General features: G+C 41.3%; 2 protein-coding genes across 13 annotated transcripts in view; one reads left to right on the forward strand and one right to left on the reverse strand.

Moving 5' to 3' along the window:
- Nucleotides 1-19,365, reverse strand: part of ZNF346 (zinc finger protein 346) — a 76,434-nt gene that overhangs the window by 39,095 nt on the left and 17,974 nt on the right. For 7 of the 10 annotated variants that reach the window (XR_010413188.1, XM_064596529.1, XM_064596531.1 and 4 more), the window contains exon 3: nt 3,650-3,838. The exons of 1 other annotated variant lie outside the window; for it this stretch is intronic. Coding sequence is in view for 8 of the 9 variants with exons in the window: in XM_064596529.1 (XP_064452599.1) it covers nt 3,650-3,838 (189 nt within the window). In the remaining variant the exon portion in view is untranslated. Of the gene's footprint in view, nt 1-3,649; nt 3,839-4,088; nt 4,139-19,365 lie in introns of all 10 variants that reach the window. 2 more of the 10 variants (XM_064596527.1, XM_064596528.1) reach the window with 1 other exon arrangement.
- The window catches only part of UIMC1 (ubiquitin interaction motif containing 1), a 164,414-nt gene continuing 148,967 nt past the window's right edge, over nt 3,919-19,365 (forward strand). The window contains exons 1-2 of one of the 3 annotated variants that reach the window (XM_064596520.1): nt 3,921-4,057; nt 5,083-5,163. Coding sequence is in view for 1 of the 3 variants with exons in the window: in XM_064596519.1 (XP_064452589.1) it covers nt 4,006-4,057 (52 nt within the window). In the remaining 2 variants the exon portion in view is untranslated. Of the gene's footprint in view, nt 4,058-5,079; nt 5,164-19,365 lie in introns of those variants that run through there. The other 2 variants (XM_064596519.1, XM_064596521.1) reach the window with 2 other exon arrangements.

Raw genomic sequence — 19,365 nt, forward strand, 5'->3', positions numbered from 1 at the left:
TAACAATGAAAGCCAGAGGGCAGTGAAATAACAGTAGTGAGAAGATCAAAACTGTCAACCAATAACTTCATGTCCAGCAAAACTATCCTTCAAACATTATGCTAAGTGACAGAAGCCAGTCATAAAAGGCTACATACTATACAATTCAATTTATACGAAGCATCCAGAATAGGCAAATCTATAGAAACAGAAAGGGAATGAGCAGTTGCCAGAGGTGACTGCTAATGGGTATAGGGTTTCTTTCTGGGGTGATGAAAATGTTCTGGAATTACTGGTGATGGTTGCACAATTCTGTGAATATACTAAACCACTGAACTGTATATTTTACAAAGGTGAATTTTATGGCATATGAATTATGTATCAATAAAGATGTTATTTTAAAAAATTATTCTTTAAGACTGAAAGCAAAATAAAAACATTCCCAAATAAAGACTGAGAGAATTCACTGCTAGCAGGTTTGCTTTGTAAGAAATACTAAAGGAGGGATGCCTGGGTGGCTCAGTTGGTTAAGCAGCTGCCTTCAGCTCAGGTCATGATCCCAGGGTCCTGGGATCGAGTCCCGCATCAGGCTCCCCACTCAGCAGGGAGCCTGCTTCTCCCTCTGCCTGCCACTCCTCCTGCTTGTGCTCTCTCTCTCTCTGACAAATAAAAAAATAAAATCTTAAAAAAAAGAAATACTAAAGGAAGCCCTTCTAGCCGAAAGGAAGTGGTACCAAGTGGTAACCTGAATCCAGAGGAAGAAAAAAAGAACACCAGAAATGGTAAATATGTGGGTTAATATAAAAGACATTATAAATATTTTTTTTCCTAATTTCTTCTCTTAATTTCTTTAAAAGACATATTGTATACGGGTGCCTGGGTGGCAGAGTCAGTTGGGTGCCTGACTCTTGGTTTCAGCTTAGGTTGTGATCTCCAGGTTGTGAGATCGAGCCCCGCATCTGGCTCTGCACTCAGCAGCAGTCTGCTTGAGATTCTTTCTTCCTCTCCCTCTGCCCTTCCCCATTGTGCACCCTCTCTCTCTCTCTAAAATAAATAAATCTTTTTTTTTTAAAGATTTTTAAAATTTATTTGACAGAGAGAGACACAGCGAGAGAGGGAACACAAGCAGGGAGAGTGTGAAAGGGAGAAGCAGGCTTCCCACCAAGCAGGGAGCCTGATGCAGGGCTCGATCCCAGGACCCTGAGATCATGACCTGAGCTGAAGGCAGACGCTTAACGACTGAGCCACTAAATAAATCTTAAAAGAAAGACATATTGTATAAATCAATAATTACAACACTGAATAATTAGGTTTATAGCATAAATCGATGTAATATATATGACACTAATATACATGACAATAATACTACAAAGGAGGGGGAGGAATGTTTTTATATTTTACCAGAATTAAGTTAGTAGTATTAATTTGAAGTAGACTGTGATGAGTTAAGATGCATCTTGTAGTCCCTTGGGCACTAATAAAATAAAAAAGTAAAAAAAAAGTATAAAAAATATGAACAGAAAAATTAAAATGGCCCACTAAAAAATACTTAATACAAAAGAAGGCAGTAAAGGAGAAAGGGAAGAACAAAATGTAAAGGAGATAAATAGCAAAGTGGAAAATGTAAATCTAGCCATATCAATAATGAAATTAAATGTGAATAGTCTAAACAGCCCACTCAAAAGACAGAGACTGTCAAAGGATAAAAAATCAAGACCCATACAATGAGATTCTATTTTGCAACAAAAAGTAATGAAGTACTAATACACAGTACAACTTGGCTGGACTTCAAAAACATGCCAAGAGAAGCCAAATGCAAAAGACTACATATTGTATGATTTTGTTTATACGAAATGTTCAGAAAAGGTAAATTTGGGCAGGAGGTAAGAGCGGGGATTTAATGTAAACAAGCACAAATGAACTAACTGGAGCTATAGAAATATTCTAAAACACAACTCTGTACTTTTACTAAAAAATCACTGCACTGTACAGTTACAATGGGTGAATTTTATGGTATATAAATTATAGCTCAATGAAAGTGCTAAAAGAAAAACAAAACAAAACGAAAACCAAGGTGAACAGAACTTGGTGTTACAAGTATCTACCTAAACCTCATACAAATATTGGAAAGTAAGGAGAGTAGGAAGATGAACTGGGTCCTAAGTGACACTGTACATTCATACACACATAAGCAATTCACTTTTTAGAGCACAGCTGTTGTGTTCTCTGCTTCAAGGTCCAGGGGATGCCTTCCCTGTCCCTCAAGGACAAAGGTCACTCCCTCTTTGTGCACAACCAATTCTTACACATTCCTCTTCACTGCACCCATTACATTATACTGAAACTGTTTTGGTGTCTGCTTCCTGGACTAGACTATAAACCCCTCCAGGGCAAGGACAGTATCTTCCTCATCTCTGTAGCTCTGATGCCCAGCCAGTCCTGGGAACTGAGCAAGTATCAATGACTGTTTGTCAAATTAGTGAAAGGAAATTGGGATGTGTTTGGGGGGATTTGTACCAAACAAGTTTGAAATTATGAGGCAGACAGAGAGCCCATATTAATTTAGGAGTCAGACTAGATTAGTTTTAAAACTGGAGAAGTATACACAAGGGTATAGGTCTGTGTACCATCCCAAATTTAAATATATCTTCCTTGGGTATGGTCAAAATTCCATTTTATCCCAGGGCAATCAGTTCACAAGCAACATATTAAACTTTCCAGGATTAGTCTGCTCACCAAGCAAACAAACCATCTGATTTTACTGCAGATTACTTGACAGGATTAGCACAGAAGGCCAGACAGTTCTTGTACTTCTGGGTTAGAGTTAAGCAGCTAGCTCTGCTAAGGACTACAAAGGGGGTCACACAACCAGGTCAGGCCAGCGCTTTCCATCCTCCTCTATCTCCATCTTACCCGGGGCCAGGTCAAATGCAGAGCAAGCTGGGAAGCTTCAGCCCTGAAGTGACCCCCAGTGTACCCTGTTCTCCACAACTTCTCTACAAGCATAGGATACAATGAAGCTGGAGCCAAAATATACCCTGGCCAGTTTCTCAGGTTCCTGGCCCCGACCTCATAAAAGAGACCCAGGTAGTAGAGACCAGACACCTAGAAACAGGGGTAAACCAGGTTGAAGATACCAAGGCCAGGAGGAACAGAGGGTAAGAAGGCCTTTGGAGTCCTTGGCAGTGTGGGGCATGAGAGAAGGCAGGCAAGCGACACTAGGGGTGGGAGAACCTGGAGACACGGACGATGCAGAGTCAGGGAGAAAATGGTCAGGGGCTAGGAGTCTGGCGGGGAAGGTTCTGTGGGTCTCCAAGAAGGCACGGATAGGAGTTTAGGAAGAGCTGTGCTCTGCTGGGTGAGAATGGAAGGGGAAAAAACCCCGCGTCCTGAGTATGAGAAGGCCCTTGACCATTTGAGCGCGGAGACCTCATTCATGTGGTGCTGCGGCCTCAATTTTCAAGGGAGCTGGCCCACGGTACCCATGCCCGGCTGAGGTGCACGAGTCAAGAAGTCCCGGGGCGCGTCACCCAAGGGGGCGGGCCGGGCGCCAGGGGGTGTGACCGGAGACCCGGGGGCCGGTCCGCGTTCCCGCCCCGCGCTTCCGCCACTCCCTGTGAGACGAGCGGGCGGGTGAAAGACTTGCTGCTTCTGAGGTCTCGGGACTCACCTTCCTCCCTCCCCACTGGTTGGGCCCCGGACACTGCTTCCCACAGGCGGCGCGCCCTCTCGCGGTCGAAGCTCAGCCCGTCCGGTTCCCGTCCTTCTCGCTCCTCGGAGTTGTTGTATGGCCGGGCCCCTCCACTGTCCGCGGCCTCCACGGTGCCCAACGCGGGATACTCCATCTTTCCTGCAAGCCCTAACCGGCAGATAGCCACTCATAAACCTTGGTCTCGCGAGATGTGGGTGGGAGGGTGACTTTGCCTGGCCAACAAATCTCGCGAGGTTTGGGCGCCGCAGACCGCGTTGCGGTGCGGGCCCAGGCGCTTCTTTTGGTCACTGCTGGGGGACCTCGGAATAAGTACCATGGAATTGTGTCAGTCGCTGGTTTTACAGCAGCCCTCTCCCTCCGGTACAGGTTTGTGCAATCCTTGGCTAAAGGTTCTCACCTTACTCACCGTCAGCCTTCGACACTTCGCATTTCGTTCTCTTGAAGGCCCTGTTATGTGGGAATATTTTGTTTTACTGTTAGGGAAATTGAGGCCCAGAACCTAAAAATAGTTTACTCAACAGTTTGCGACCAGAATGTGGTAGAGCCAGGACTCCATCTCCATGAATAAAATATTAAAAAAAAAAAAAGATTTTATTTATTTGACAGAGAGACACAGCGAGAGAGGGAACACAAGCAGGGGGAGTGGGGGAGGGAGAAGCAGGCTTCCTGCTGAGCAGGGAGCCCGATGCGGGGCTCGATCCCAGGACCCTGGGATCATGACCTGAGCCGAAGGCAGACGCTTAACGACTGAGCCACCCGGGCGCCCCTCAGTTACTTCTGATAATAAATACCATTTGAGTTTCAAGTACTAATTCCCAGCCCAGACCTCCCCCTTAAACTCTCCAATGTAACTGTCAAATCTGAAATTTTATCCTCCATCCTCACAGCTCCTCCCCCAGTCTTTCTGAGCCACCATCTCTTGCTAAGGTTATCGTAGCTTCTTCACTGGTCCTTTCCCTTGCCCTTCAGGTATTTTCAGCACAGCAGCCCCAGCAGTCCTCTTATAACAAACCATATCATGATACCCTGATGCTCCCAACGGTTTCCCATCTCACTGTTGATAAAAGCCAAAGTCCTTAGTTTAGCCAAAGGGCCCTTTGCAGTTTGACTTCCCTTAACCTCCCTGATCTCATCTCCTATTGTGTTAGCCTCCAACACCTTCATTACTGTCCCAGTTACCCTGACCTCCTGGAATGCATTTCCCCCATATATCCTCATGGCTTAGCCTCTCATTTCATTCTCTGGCTACCCTATCTAAAATTTAACACCTCCACACACATTTCATGTCTTCTTTTCCTGCTTTATTTTTTTTCCTCCTTAACTCTTAACATTATCAGATATAGTATGTTTTTACTTTTTACCTTGTTTTTTGTTTGTTTTTCCACTAGTAGGCATGCCCCAAGAAAGAAGAAGTTTTTGTTTTGTTCTCAGTTGAATCCCCAGCACCTTGAAATGGAGCCTGGCTCTCATAGGTACATATAAAATATTTGTTGAATGAATGAAACTTTTGATATACTTTATTTCATCTTCATTTATTCAAATGGTTATTCAGAGTTTACTATGAGTTAGATGTTATTTTGGGCATTGGAATCCAGTTGTGAACAAGATGGGGAAACTCTAGCATAGTGTTTTTTATTCTAGTGGAGGAGAGTGTAATAAGTCAACAGATAGTAAGAAGTGCTAAGGAGAAAATAAAACAAGAATACATATTGGGTGAATGATGTGGAAGGAATATTAGTCAGGGTGGTTAGAGAAAGCCTCTGAAGAAATGACATTTTACCTAAGACCTGATTGATGAGAAGTGGAAAACCATGCAAAAAGCTGGGGAGGAATGTTCCAGGAAGAGGGAACAGCATGTCCAAAGTCCCTGCAGCAAGAGTGAACTTGCTGTTGGAAGAACAGGAAAAAGGACGGTATGGTTGGAGCCCAGTGAATAGGGAGAAGTGGTATCAGAGGAGGCAAAAGAGAGAGACAGATGTTTCTTGCCTGAGATGACACAGCTCACCAGCGGAATTTACTTATTTATACTAAATTATATACATATTATTATAATATATGTAATAACATATATCATAAATATTATATTTATACTATATTATAAATATATTTATACCATAGTATAAATATTATATAATATAGTATAAATATTATATTTATACTGTATTATAAATATTATAAATATTGTGCATCAGCTCTGTGTCAGGCCTCATGCCTGACTCATCTATTACAATGCAATAGATGATTGATGTTTGTGCGGTGTTTTATAGTTTATGAAGCACCTTTAGCATACATTACAACATTTAATCCTTAGGTTGGTTCTCCTATGAAGGATTCTTTCTTATGTGACAATAAAGAAAATTGGGAGAGGTGAAGGTTTTATCAGGATCACACAGCTAGTCAGTGTCAGAGCCCATGGTTTAACACCAGACCTCAGACTGCAAATCCGTGTCCTTTTGCCAATACCAGATGACCAGCCTAAAAACCAATGACTATACATTATTTATTTATCTTTTTTTTTTTTTTTTAAGATTTTATTTATTTGACACAGAGAGAGACAGCGAGAGCAGGAACATGAGCAGGGGGAGTGGGAGAGGGAGAAGCAGGCTTCCCGCCAAGCAGGGAGCCCGATGTGGGACTCGATCCCAGGACCCTGGGATCATGACCTGAGCCGAAGGCAGACACTTAACAGCTGAGCCACCCAGGCGCCCATTATTATTTATTTATCTTAAAGAAAGTTTCTAGTTGCCCAGATTTCCATAGCATGAGTTATTCAGCTGGAAATCCAAAGTTATAGAGGACATTTTTGTCAAAGTCCCAGAATTCAAACATATGTATTTGACACAATGGAACAAAAAACAGTCCTCCTCCACTCACTCCCAATCTGATTAGATGCTCAAAACAATTTAGATTATTCTCCAGTGAATGCTATCATGAGATTTTCTACTTCTCAGCTCTGTGAACACATCTCTAGTTGTTAGAAGTAACCGTAAATTAGGTTTTACTAATAGGATGTGTACAAGCATTATTTGACTCAGAATCTGAGATTGGTCCAAAACAGCAGGGTTTGCTCTTGAGGAAAACTGTGACAAAACTATGTTGGCGGGGGAGAGGGGGCAGGGATGATGATCACACACACACACACACGCACATCTTTGTTGCAGTCCTAGTCCACTGCTCAAGATGGGTCATTTTATAGTGTCTTCAGGGCTGCAGGGAAGCACTGTCTTCAGGACATGCCAGGTTTTAAATCAGTGACTTTCCAAGGACAGGTTGAGGGTGTAGGGGAATTTGCTGATCACTGGATTGGGATTTCCAGAGGGTTTTGAGGAGGGGAAGGAGGAGAATTAGATTCAAGTAGAGCTTTCCAACTTTTTCCATGTCACAGCCCACTTAAAAAATGAGCATATCTACATGGCAAGTTAGATTAAACAGATAAGGCAGTTTCTCATCACCCCAGTGGTGGTCCAGGGACTCCCAACTATTCCAGGCTCTACTGAGCCACACTTGGGGCAGGAGGGCTGGATGTTCAGAGCCCTGTGAGGTGCAATGGATGGCCATGATGTTTTACACCCCAACAGTGTCTGAGGTGAGCAGGATTGGGATTAACCCCAATAATCTCAGACATAAACAAGCGGTCAGTTAAAGTCATGAGATACTCAGCTTGATGTCAGCTGCTCCATTCTGCAATCATGACCTATGCAATATTAGGTAAATTATTTAAAATTTGTAAGTCTGCTTCTTCATCTGTAAAATGAGTAAATGATACGTGCTTTAAATGAAGATTAACCAAAATAATTTCCATAAACTACTTACCACATTGCCTGGCACAAAGTAAATGGTAGTTGTTACCAGTTTATTCTGAAAGCTGTATTTTTCTGATAATTTCACAAGCTGATATTAGGTTCTAGTCTCCATCTTGGTGAAGCTAAACCCCACTTCTCTAGATGTAGAGTTTTAGATCCCATAATTTCTAGAACCAGTTTCAATTAATTGTGCATTTGCTTATGGATCAGAGTGACTTAGTTTAATGTATCCAAGGAAATAAGAGTGGCTTTAAAAAAAAAAAAGATTTTATTTACTTATTTGACAGAGAGAGAGAGAGCGCACAAGCAGGGGGAGCTGTAGGCAGAGGGAGAGGGAGAAGCAGGTTCCTCGCTGAGAAAGGAGCCTGACGTGGGACTCAAGCCCAGGGTCCTGGGATCCTGAGCCAAAGGCAAATGCTTAACCAACTGAGCCACCCAAGCACCCCTAGAGTGGCTTAAAATGATCCAATGAAGCTCTGTCATCTTCACTGAAGGATTGCCAAGAAATCGGTATAGATCTTGAACTGGTATAATAACTTGAATCACATTGAATCAACAGGCTTTATTTTGGGCCTACTACATTATATGTCAGTATCTTTGTCCATTTGGGCTACTGTAACAAAATACCATAGACCAAATGGCTTAAACAACAATTTATTTCACACAGTTCTGGAGGCTGGAAGGTCCAAGATCAAAGTATCTGGTCTCTGGTGGAAGCTGTCCTCCTGGTTTATAGACAGCCATCTTCTCTCCTCACATGGCAGAAGGCGTGAGAGATTTCTCTAGGGTCTCTTTTATAAGGGCACTCATCTCATTTGTAAGGGCTCTACCCTTATCACCTAATGAGTTCCCAAAGGCCCCAGTTCCTAATAGTATCACATTGGGGGTTAGGATTTCAACATCTTAATTTTTGGAGGAAAAAAGCTGTCTATTATAGCCAGGCACTGTACTATACTCCCTGACCGACAATACTTAATGGCTTCCTGTTGCTCATAGGAGAAAGTTAAAAAGTTAAAATGTCCTACTGTGGTATAAGAGGCCCATTATAAAGTCTTTCTCTTTCCCTCTCCACTCCCTTCTTCTTTTTTTGAAAAGATTTATTTATTTGAGAGAGAGCGAGAGGGAGCATGAGCAACAGGAGGGGGGAGGGGCAGAGGAGGAGTAGAGGGGCCAGAGAGGGAGGGACAGGATGACGGACAGAGGGGGAGGGACAGATGGGAAGCAGACTCCCCACTGAGATCATGACCTGAGTTGAAGGCAGACGCTTAACTGACTGAGCCACTCAGGTGCCCCTTCCACTCCCTCCTTCTGATACTCTCCCAAGCACCTTGTGCTCGGCTATACTGAAAGGACTTTTCAGCAGTGTGGTTTGTTTCCTGGCTGGGGCATCCTTTCATAGCTTTGCCTTTGCGTGTACTGTTCCCATTGCCTTTAATGCCCTTCCACTATCTTGTCTTGTCCATTTGATGTACTTTGTTGATTTTGCTTTGTATTCTTTGGCTGTAATGCATCATAGCCATGAATGCAACTGTATACTGAATCCTGAGTCCTTGAGTCAGTCATCGAACCTGGGTGATCATGGGACCCCTGACACACCTACTAAATGAAATTCTCCTTAACTTCTCCTCTTCCTCTAGGAAGAAGTAAACAATTCCTTTCTCCATGCTTCTATAACACTTTCTACCACCTTTTCCTTATTTAAAAAATTTTTAAATTATCATTTAATGCATATAAAATATTACATATAACTTATAAAGAGTAATAATATAATGAGTACTGATGAATTCATCATCCAATCTGAACTAGAACATTATTACCCCACCTATTCTTTTTTTTTTTTTTTAAGATTTATTTACTTATTTGAGAGAGAGAGCAAGAGTGTGTGTGCTTGAGCATGAGCAGGGGGTGGGGGGCCCTGAGATCATGGCCTGAGCCAAAACCGAGAGTTGGACGCTTAACCAACTGTACCACCCAGGTGCCCCATATCACCCCACCTATTCTTTTTTTTTCTCTAAGATTTATTTATTTATTTATTTGAGAGAGAGAGAGTGAGAGAGTGAGGGGGGTGGGGCAGAGGGAGAGAATCTTCAAGCTGACTCCCCGCCAAGTGCAGAGCCTGATGAGAGCTTGATCTCATGACCCATGAGATCATGACCTGAGCTGAAACGGAGTCAGACACCTAACCAACTGAGCCACCCAGGTGCCTCCCCCATCCCCCGCTTTTTTTCAAAAGATTTGTTTATTTTAGTGTGCATGAGTGGGGAGAAGTGTAGAGGCAGAGGGAGAGAATCCTCAAGCATACTCTCCACTGAGTGTGGAGCCCAATGTGGGGCTCCATCCCAGGACCCTGAGATCATGACCTGAGCTGAAATCAAGAGTCGGATGCTCAACGAACTGAGCCCCCCCCAGGCGTGCCCCTCACCCCACCTATTCTTAACCATTATTCTGAATTTTGTGTTTTAAATTTACTTGCTTTAAAAAATTATGTATATCAGGGTGCCTGGGTGGCTCAGTCATTAGGCGTCTGCCTTCAGCTCAGGTCATGATCCCGGGGTCCTGGGATCGAGCCCCGCATTGGGCTCCCTGCTCCGCGGGAAGCCTGCTTCTCCCTCTCCCACTCCCCCTGCTTGTGTTCCCTCTCTTGCTAAATAAATAAAATCTTTAAAAAAAATTATGTATATGCTTAAACAACATATTATTTTTGCTTGCATTTGAGCCTCATAAATATGGTATCATACTGTTTGTATTTTTTCTGTGACTTCCCTTTTTCACTCGACATTTTTTTAATTAATTTTTTTATTCTTATGTTAATCCCCATACATTACATCATTAGTTTTAGATGAAGTGTTCCATGATTCATTGTTTGTGCACAACACCCAGTGCTCCATGCAGAACGTGCCCTCCTCAATACCCACCACCAGGCCAACCCATCCTCCCACCCCCCTCCCCTCTAGAACCCTGTTTGTTTTTCAGAGTCCATCGTCTCTCATGGTTCGTCTACCCCTCCGACTTCCCCCGCTTCATTCTTCCCCTCCCGCTACCTTCTTCTTTTTTTTCTTAACATATATTGCATTATTTGTTTCAGAGGTACAGATCTGAGATTCAACAGTTTTGCACAATTAACAGTGCTCACCAGAGCACATACCCTCCCCAGTGTCTACCACCCAGTCACCCCATCCCTCCCACCCCACCCCCCACTCCAACAACACTCAGTTTGTTTCCTGCAATTAAGAATTCCTCATATCAGTGAGATCATATGATACATGTCTTTCTCTGTTTGACTTATTTCACTCAACATAATACCCTCCAGTTCCATCCACGTCGTTGCAAATGGCAAGATCTCATTCCTTTTGATGGCTGCATAATATTCCATTGTATATATATACCACATCTTCTTTAGCCATTCATCTGTCGATGGACATCTTGGCTCTTTCCACAGTTTGGCTATTGTGGACATTGCTGCTATAAACATCGGGGTGCACGTACCCCTTCGGATCCCTACATTTGTATCTTTAGGGTAAATACCCAGTAGTGCAATTGCTGGATCATATGGTAGCTCTATTTTCAACTTTTTGAGGAACCTCCATACAGTTTTCCAGAGTGGCTGCACCAGCTTGCATTCCCACCAACAGTGTAGGAGGGTTCCCCTTTCTCCGCATCCCCGCCAACATCTGTCGTTTCCTGACTTGTTAATTTTAGCCATTCTGACTGGTGTGAGGTGGTATCTCATTGAGGTTTTGATTTGGATTTCCCTGATGCTGAGCGATATTGAGCACTTTTTCATGTGTCTGTTGGCCATTTGGATGTCTTCTTTGGAAAAATGTCTGTTCATGTCTTCTGCCCATTTCTTGATTGGATTCTTTGTTCTTTGGGTGTTGAGTTTGATGAGTTTTTTATAGATTTTGGATACTAGCCCTTTATCTGATTTGTCATTTGCAAATATCTTCTCCCATTCTGTCGGTTGTCTTTTGGTTTTGTTGACTGTTTCCTTTGCTTTGCAAAAGCTTTTTATCTTGATGAAGTCCCAATAGTTCATTTTTGCCCTTGCTTCCCTTGCCTTTGGCGATGTTCCTAGGAAGAAGTTCCTTCGGCTGAGGTCAAAGAGGTTGCTGCCTGTGTTCTCCTTTAGGATTTTGATGGACTCCTGTCTCACATTGAGGTCTTTCAACCATTTGGAGTCTATTTTTGTGTGTGGTGTAAGGAAATGGTCCAGTTTCATTCTTCTGCATGTGGCTATCCAATTTTCCCAACACCATTTGTTGAAGAGACTGTCTTTGTTCCATTGGACATTCTTTCCTGCTTTGTCAAAGATGAGTTGACCATAGAGTTGAGGGTCCATTTCTGGGCTCTCTATTCTGTTCCATTGATCTATGTGTCTGTTTTTGTGCCAGTACCATGCTGTCTTGATGATGACAGCTTTGTAATAGAGCTTGAAGTCTGGAATTTTCACTCGACATTTTTTAAAAAAAATTTGAGAGAGAGAGAGAGAACATGAGCAGTGGGGAAGGGGAGCGGGAGAGGGAGAAGCAGACTTGAGCAGGGTGCCTGAGGTGGGACTCAATCCCAGGGGAGATTACAACCCAAGCCAAAGGCAGATGCTTAACCAACTGAGCCACCCAGGCAACCCTCAGCATTAAGTGTCTAATATCCATGTTGTTGCAAGTAGCTATAGTTCATTCATTTTTTTTTGAGTAGGCTCCATGCCCAATGTAGGGCTTGAACTCACAACCCTGAGATCAAGAGTTATTTGCTCCACCTACTGAGCCAACCCAGCACCCCTAGTTCATTCATTTTTCACTGTGGGATAATATTCTGTTATGTGAATATACCATAATTGATTTATCTGTTCTAGTGTTCAGGGACATTTGAGATGTTGCAGTTTTTGCTATTATGAACAGGGTTACTATTAACATTCTTTTTTTTATTAAGATTTTTAGTTTTTTAAAGTAACCTCTGCACCCAGTGTGGGGCTCAAACTCACAACCCTGAGATCAAGAGTTGCATGCTCTACTGACCGAGCCAGCCAGGTATTGCAACATTCTTATACTTAACTCCTGGTGCACTTGGACAGGAGTTTCTTAGGATATACACCTAGGAATTGAGTCCCAGTCGGTAGGGTATGTGAATGTTGTACTTTACAAGCTAATGCCAAATTGTTTTCTCAGGTGGTTTTATCAATTTATATTCTCATCAGCAAAGTATAAGAGTTTCTATTGATTTTCATTCTCTCCAGCACTTGGTATTGTTAGACTTCTTTATCTTTTGCCAATCTAGCAGGTGTAAATGGTATTAGATGTGTGGTACGCCTTTCATTCTATTCTTTATCTCTCTTTCCTTTTTTAATTCATCAAACATTTATTAAGCATCCTCCATGAACTAGATATTTTGTTAGGTACTAGAGAATTTAATGTCTCTCTTTTTTTTCTGATTTACTTTTTTATTGAGGTGTAACTTACATAGACTAAAGTATACAAGTACAAATCTTGAATAAATTTTTATATATAAATACAGCCATATAATCACTACCTATATTAAGATATAGAACATTTCAAGTCCCAGAATGCTCACTGTGCTGCTTCTCGGCCAAAAGGATATCATCCTGAATACTATTGCTACAGATTAGTTTTGTCTAATCTTGAACATCGTGTGAGTTGCTAATTTCCAAATATTTGGGGCTTTTCTAGATTTCTTATTGTTAATTTCTAATTTAATCCATTGTGATCAAAGAACATATTCTGTAAGACTTCACTCTTTTGAAATCTTGGGATTTGTTTTATAGCCCAGCATATGGTCTATTTGGTGAACATTCCATTTGTATTTGAAAAGAATGTGTGTTTTGCAGCTGTTGGGTATAGTGTCATATAAATATTCAATTATGTCAATGTGGTTGATAGTGTATTCAGATCTTCTAGATTCTTACTGATTTTTCTTTAGTTCTATTCATTACTGAGGTGGGAGTGTGTGTGTTCAAATCTCCAACTATGACTGGATCTGTCTACTTCAATTTTTGGTTCTGTTGTTTTTTTGCTTCATCTGTTTTATTTCTGAATATATAATAGGAAAGTCATGTTTTTCAGTTAGACACTTTTTTTTTTAAATTGTATTTATTTATTTGACAGAGAGAGACATAACGAAAGAGGGAACACAAGCAGGGGGAGTGGGAGAGGGAGAAGCAGGCTTCCCGCGGAGCAGTGAGCCCGATGTGGGGCTCGATCCCAGGACCCTGGGATCATGACCTGAGCGGAAGGCAGACGCTTAACGACTGAGCCACCCAGGCACCCCATCAGTTAGACACTTTTATCAGTGTGAAGTGCCCCTCCTTATCTCTAGTAATACTTATTATCTAAGGTCTACTTTATCTGATATTAATTTAGCTGAGCTAGTTCTTTTTTGTTTGTATTTACATAGTACATATTTTTATATCCCATTGTTTTGTGTTCTTTTAACCTTGATGACATTATATTTAAAATACATCTCTGTAAATAGCATATAATGGAATTTTTAAAATCCAGTCTGATGGTCTTTTTCTTTTACTTATAAGAGTGTTTGAAAAAAAAAAAAAAGAGTGTTTGGCCCCTTTCCATTTAATTTAATTACTGATATAGTGAGTTTATTTTTACCATTTTGCTGTTTTCTGTTCACTCCATCTGTTCTTTTTTCCTTTATTCTCTTGGGTTTTTTTTTTTTTTTTTGGCTTTCTCTTGGATTGAACAATATTTTTTATCATTCTGTTTTTTATACTTTATTTTTTATTGTTATTTAACTATTCAGATATTTGATCATTATTTGATTATTCTTTTAGTGGTTGCTCTAGAGATCATAATATGCATCCTTAACTCATCACAGTCTACACTAAATTATTTTCCATACCTCCTGAATAATGCTAGCACTTTAAAATTGTTTAATTCTTAATACTTTCTGCTTCCTGTGTTATTGTTGTCATATATTTTATTTCAATGTATTGTTTTAAATCCCAAAAGACATTATTTTTGCTGTTTTAAATTGTCAGTATTCACTTATATTTACCAATTTAGTCACCCTTTTGGGTATTCTTCATTCTGTTTTTTGTTTTTTTTTTTAAGATTTTATTTATTTATTTGACAGAGACACAGCGAGAGAGGGAATACAAGCAGGGAGAGTGGGAAAGGAGAAGCAGGCTTCCCACTGAGCAGGGAATCCGATGCGGGGCTCGATCCCAGGACCCTGGGATCATGACCTGAGGCAGACGCTTAACGACTGAGCCACCCAGGTGCCCCTCTTCATTCTGTTTTGCAGTCCCATGTCTCCATCTAGCTCATTTTCCTTCACTTAAGATTCCATTTAGTATTTCTTGTAGTGCTGGTCTGCCCCTGATGAATTCTCTCAGCTTTTGGTTGTCAGAAAATGTTCTGCTTTGCCTTCATTAAATTTTTTTTTAAAATGCTGGTGGATCGAGCCCCGCATCGGGCTCCGTGCTCTGCGGGAAGCCTCCTTCTCCCTCTCCCACTCCCCCTGCTTGTGTTCCTGCTCTCGCTGTGTCTCTCTCTGTCAAATAAATAAATAAAATCTTAAAAAAAAAAAAAATGCTGGTGGGGCACTAGGGTGGCTCATTCAGTTAAGCATCTGTCTTCTGCTCGGGTCATGATCCCAGGATCTGGGGATCCAGCCCCACGTCAGAGCTCCCTGCTCAGAGGGGAGTCTGCTTGTCCCTCTCCCTCTGCTCCTCCCTACCTACCCCCTCTCCTGCTTGTGCGCACGCGCTCTCTCTCTCTCTCAAATAAAGAAAATTGTTAAAAAAATAAAATGCTGGTAAGATACACGTAGCATAAGATTTACCAATTTAACCATTTTTAAGTTCAGTGGCATTCAGTAATTCACATTATTGTGCAACCACCACTACCATCCATCTCCAGAACTTTTTCATCATCCTAAACTGAAACTTTGTACCCATTTAATGGTAACTCTCCATTCCCCACTCCCCTTAGCCCTTGGTAACTACTATTCTACTTTCTGTCTTTATGAATTTGATTATTCTAGGTACTTAATATAAGTGGAATCATATCATATTCGTCCTTCTGTGTTTGGCTTATTGAACTTATATATGTTTTTTAAGGTTCATCCATGGTGTATTATGTATCAGAATTTCCTTCCTTCTTAATGCTGAATAAAATTCCATTGTTTGTATATATATACAAACATACACACACACACACACACACATATACATATACGTACATACACATATATATACCACATTTTGTATACCCATTCATTCATCATTCAGTGGATACTGGGTTGCTTCCACCTTTTGGCTTTTGTGAATAATGCTGTTATGAACATTGGTGTTCAAATATCTGTTTGAATCCTTGCTTTCACTCCTTTTGGATATATACCTAGAAGTGGAATTGCTGAATCATATGTAAGTTCTATGTTTAGCTCTTTGAGGAATTGTCGTTTTGTTTTTTTTTTTTTTTAAGATTTTATTTATTTATTTGACAGAGAGAGAGCACAAGTAGGAAGAGCGGCAGCAGAGGGAGAAGCAGTCTTCCCGCTGAGCAGGGACCCTGACTTGGGACTTGATTCCAGGACCCCGGGATCATGACCTGAGCCGAAGGCAGCTGCTTAACCGACTGAACCACTCAGGCGCCCCATACTGTTTTATATTTTATAGGAGCTATACCATTTTACATGCCCACCAGCAACACATGAAGGTTCCAGTTTTTCCACATCTTTGCCAACACTTGTTATTTTCCATTTCCTTTTTTCAGGTTCCTCACCATTTCTTTTTTTTTAAGATTTATTTATTTGTTTGAGAGAGAGAGAGAGCACGCGTGCAAGTGTGCCCATGTGCGTGCACGAGAGTGGGGGTAGGGAGAGGGAGAGAGAGAGGAGCAGACTCCCCACTGAGTGCAGGCCCAATGCAGGCTCAATCCCATAACCCTGAGATCATGATCTGAGCTGAAATCAAGAGTTGGATGCTTAACCAACTGAACCACCCAGGTGCCCCCCTCACCATTCTTTATATACTTTGCTTTCTGGCAGAACAGGATGCTCCAGGCTCATCTCATACTTTACCTGCTCCAGCCATATAATGGAACAGAATCAGTCATTTTCCCAAAGAGTCCTGGATCATTTTAGTGGAGAACAGTATTTAGAAGCCATAGACTAGGCACTAGGTATGCTCATTGTCACTGGGGTGGTGCTGCTCTTTGGCCCTCTCCCAGTAGACACAGCTATGGCATCCCATTCTGGATCACCTTTTCTTACCCTGTTCAGACTCTCACACCCCTAAATGGGCTACCCCTCCATGGAGAAAGCTTCCTTACTCCATTCAGGCTCTCACTGCTTAAGCTGGGCTGGCCCCCTATGTGGACAAGCTCCTTAGACTGCACAGGCTCTGATACTCTTGCTAGGTGGCTGCTCTGCAGGATGTTCTTTTTATCCCAGTCGGGTTCTACTCCCCACTCTTGGCAACTCTTCTATGTGAATATTTACCCCTTGGGGCTCCATTATGCTCTGGGCCACTGTAGCTCTTCCCATCCCAGGTACAAACGCCTTTCTTTTTTGCACCACCTTATTGCTTTAGAACTTAATTGTTCAGGAAAGGAGGGTGAAAGAAGTGGAGGGAATGGAAGAGGGCGAAGGGGAAAGGAATTATTATTCTAGTTGAACCTCAGTTTTTTATGACTCTGGCTATTGATTGATCTTTCATTCTGATAGTTTTTGTTTTTTTTAATTTTGGTCCTTTTGATATCACCCTATAAATCTTTGGAAGCTTATTTGCTTTCTGGCACAAATAAGATAGTCTAGGCTCATCTTGTACTTTCCATGTACCAGACCTTGATTCAGCCATTCCTCTAAGGAGCCCTGTGTTGTTTGTTTGTTCGTTTTTAGTGGGGGATGATATTAGACATTACAACATGGATGATTGAAAACCCTTTGTTAATGGGGAGACATAGCTTCTAGTCCATTTTGGTGGATAGCATTTAAAGATACACATTAAAATAATTAGTTCATATTGGTATTTTCCTTTCAGGTTTAACATTAGGGTGTTTTCATTTCATTTCATTTCCTTGATTTCAAAATTATACACATAAATGTCTTTCTTTGAAAATCTTGATTCCTGGGATGCCTGGGTGGCTCAGTTGGTTAAGTGTCTGCTTTCGGCTCAGGTCATGATCCCAGTGTCCTGGGATCGAGTCCCTTACGCTCCTTACTCAGCGGGGAGCCTGCTTCTCCCTCTGCCTGCTGCTCCCCCTGCTTGTGCTATTTCTCTCTCTCTCTCTGACAAATAAATAAATAAAATCTTAAAAAAAGAAAGAAAAGGGCGCCTGGGTGGCTCAGTTGGTTAAGCGACTGCCTTCGGCTCAGGTCATGATCCTGGAGGCCCTGGATCGAGTCCCGCATCGGGCTCCCTGCTCGGCAGGGAGTCTGCTTCTCCCTCTGACCCTCCCCCCCCTCATGTGCTCTCTCTCTCTCTCAAATAAATAAATAAAATCTTAAAAAAAAAAAAAAGAAAATTTTGATTCCTAATATCATTAACATAATTATTTCTTTGCTTTAACCTAAAATATAAAACAAAGTCTAAAATGTTAAATCTGAAATTACTACAAATAATATAAGTGCTGAGTAAAGTTTAAAATTTCTTTATATATCTTTTTGTTCTTGGATTGTGTCCCACTTAGGATGTGCAGTCAAAATACTGTTTTCTAAAGTCCTTGAAGTAAATCTTTTCCTTATGTGGTTACCAATTTGATACTCACTTTAGTTAGCTAATTTCTATTTATTTTCAACTTAAGGAATTTTTAAAAATTAGGGTTTTGTTTTTGGATTTTTTTTTTTTTTTTTTGGCTAGGTGAAACATATACACAATCCAGAGGTCAAAATTGCCTTTCACCCATTCCTGCCTCCTTCCAACTCCTTTGTCCTTTATTCTGTAAAAGTAATCATTTTTATTTGCTTATTTATCCTTTCATCATTTCTTTTTTCAAATACAAGCAAATATATATATATATCCTAATTCCTTCCTACTGTTTCTTATATATAAAATATACTATATACATTATATCTTTTTTTTAAAAAAGCTTTATTAAGGCCTAATTTACATACCATAAAATTTATGCATTTAAAGTGTACACTTCAGTGATTATTAGTCTATTTACAGGGTTGTATGCCCGTACCCACAGTGTATTTAGAACATTGTCATCACCCCAGAAAGAAACCTTATGCACTTTTGCATCATTCCCATTCCCATTCCCAGGTCTAGGTAACCACTACTATTTGTGTCCCTTTTGATTTGTATTTGGTCTTTGGGAGACCCCTATACATATCTCTAGAGATCTTCCTTAGTTCTAAAAAAAATGTAAACCTGTTTTACTCTTTAAGTACATTTTTTTAAAAGATCTATTTATTTATTTGTCAGAGAGAGAAAGAGAGAGAGAGAGAGCACAAGCAGGGAGAACAGCAGGCAGAGGGAGAAGCAGGCTCCCTGCTGAGCAAGGACCCCGATATGGGACTCGATCCCAGGACCCTGGGATCATGACCCGAGCCGAAGGCAGACACTTAACCAACTGAGCCACCCAGGCATCCCAATTTTTATTGAAGTATGATATACATATAGAAAAGTGCACAAGTGATAAATATATGAGTTGGTTAATTTTCATACCGTGAATGCTCTGGTGTAACCAGAACCAAGATCAAGAATCAGAACATTACCAGCACCAAAATAGTCTTTCTTGTGCCACCTTCCCATGACTACCACCACCACCTACCCTGGGATAGTGACTATCCTGACTTCTAACATCATAGATTAAATTTGCCTGTTTTTGAACTTTATGTAAATGGAACCATATAGTATGTTTGTGTGTGTGTGTGTGTGTGCTTTTTCTTTCC

This window comes from Mirounga angustirostris, unplaced genomic scaffold (genome assembly GCF_029215605.1).
Source record: "Mirounga angustirostris isolate CCGP_5_RB_7025 unplaced genomic scaffold, mMirAng1.0.hap1 SCAF_7, whole genome shotgun sequence".
Classification (NCBI taxonomy): Eukaryota; Metazoa; Chordata; class Mammalia; order Carnivora; family Phocidae; genus Mirounga; species Mirounga angustirostris.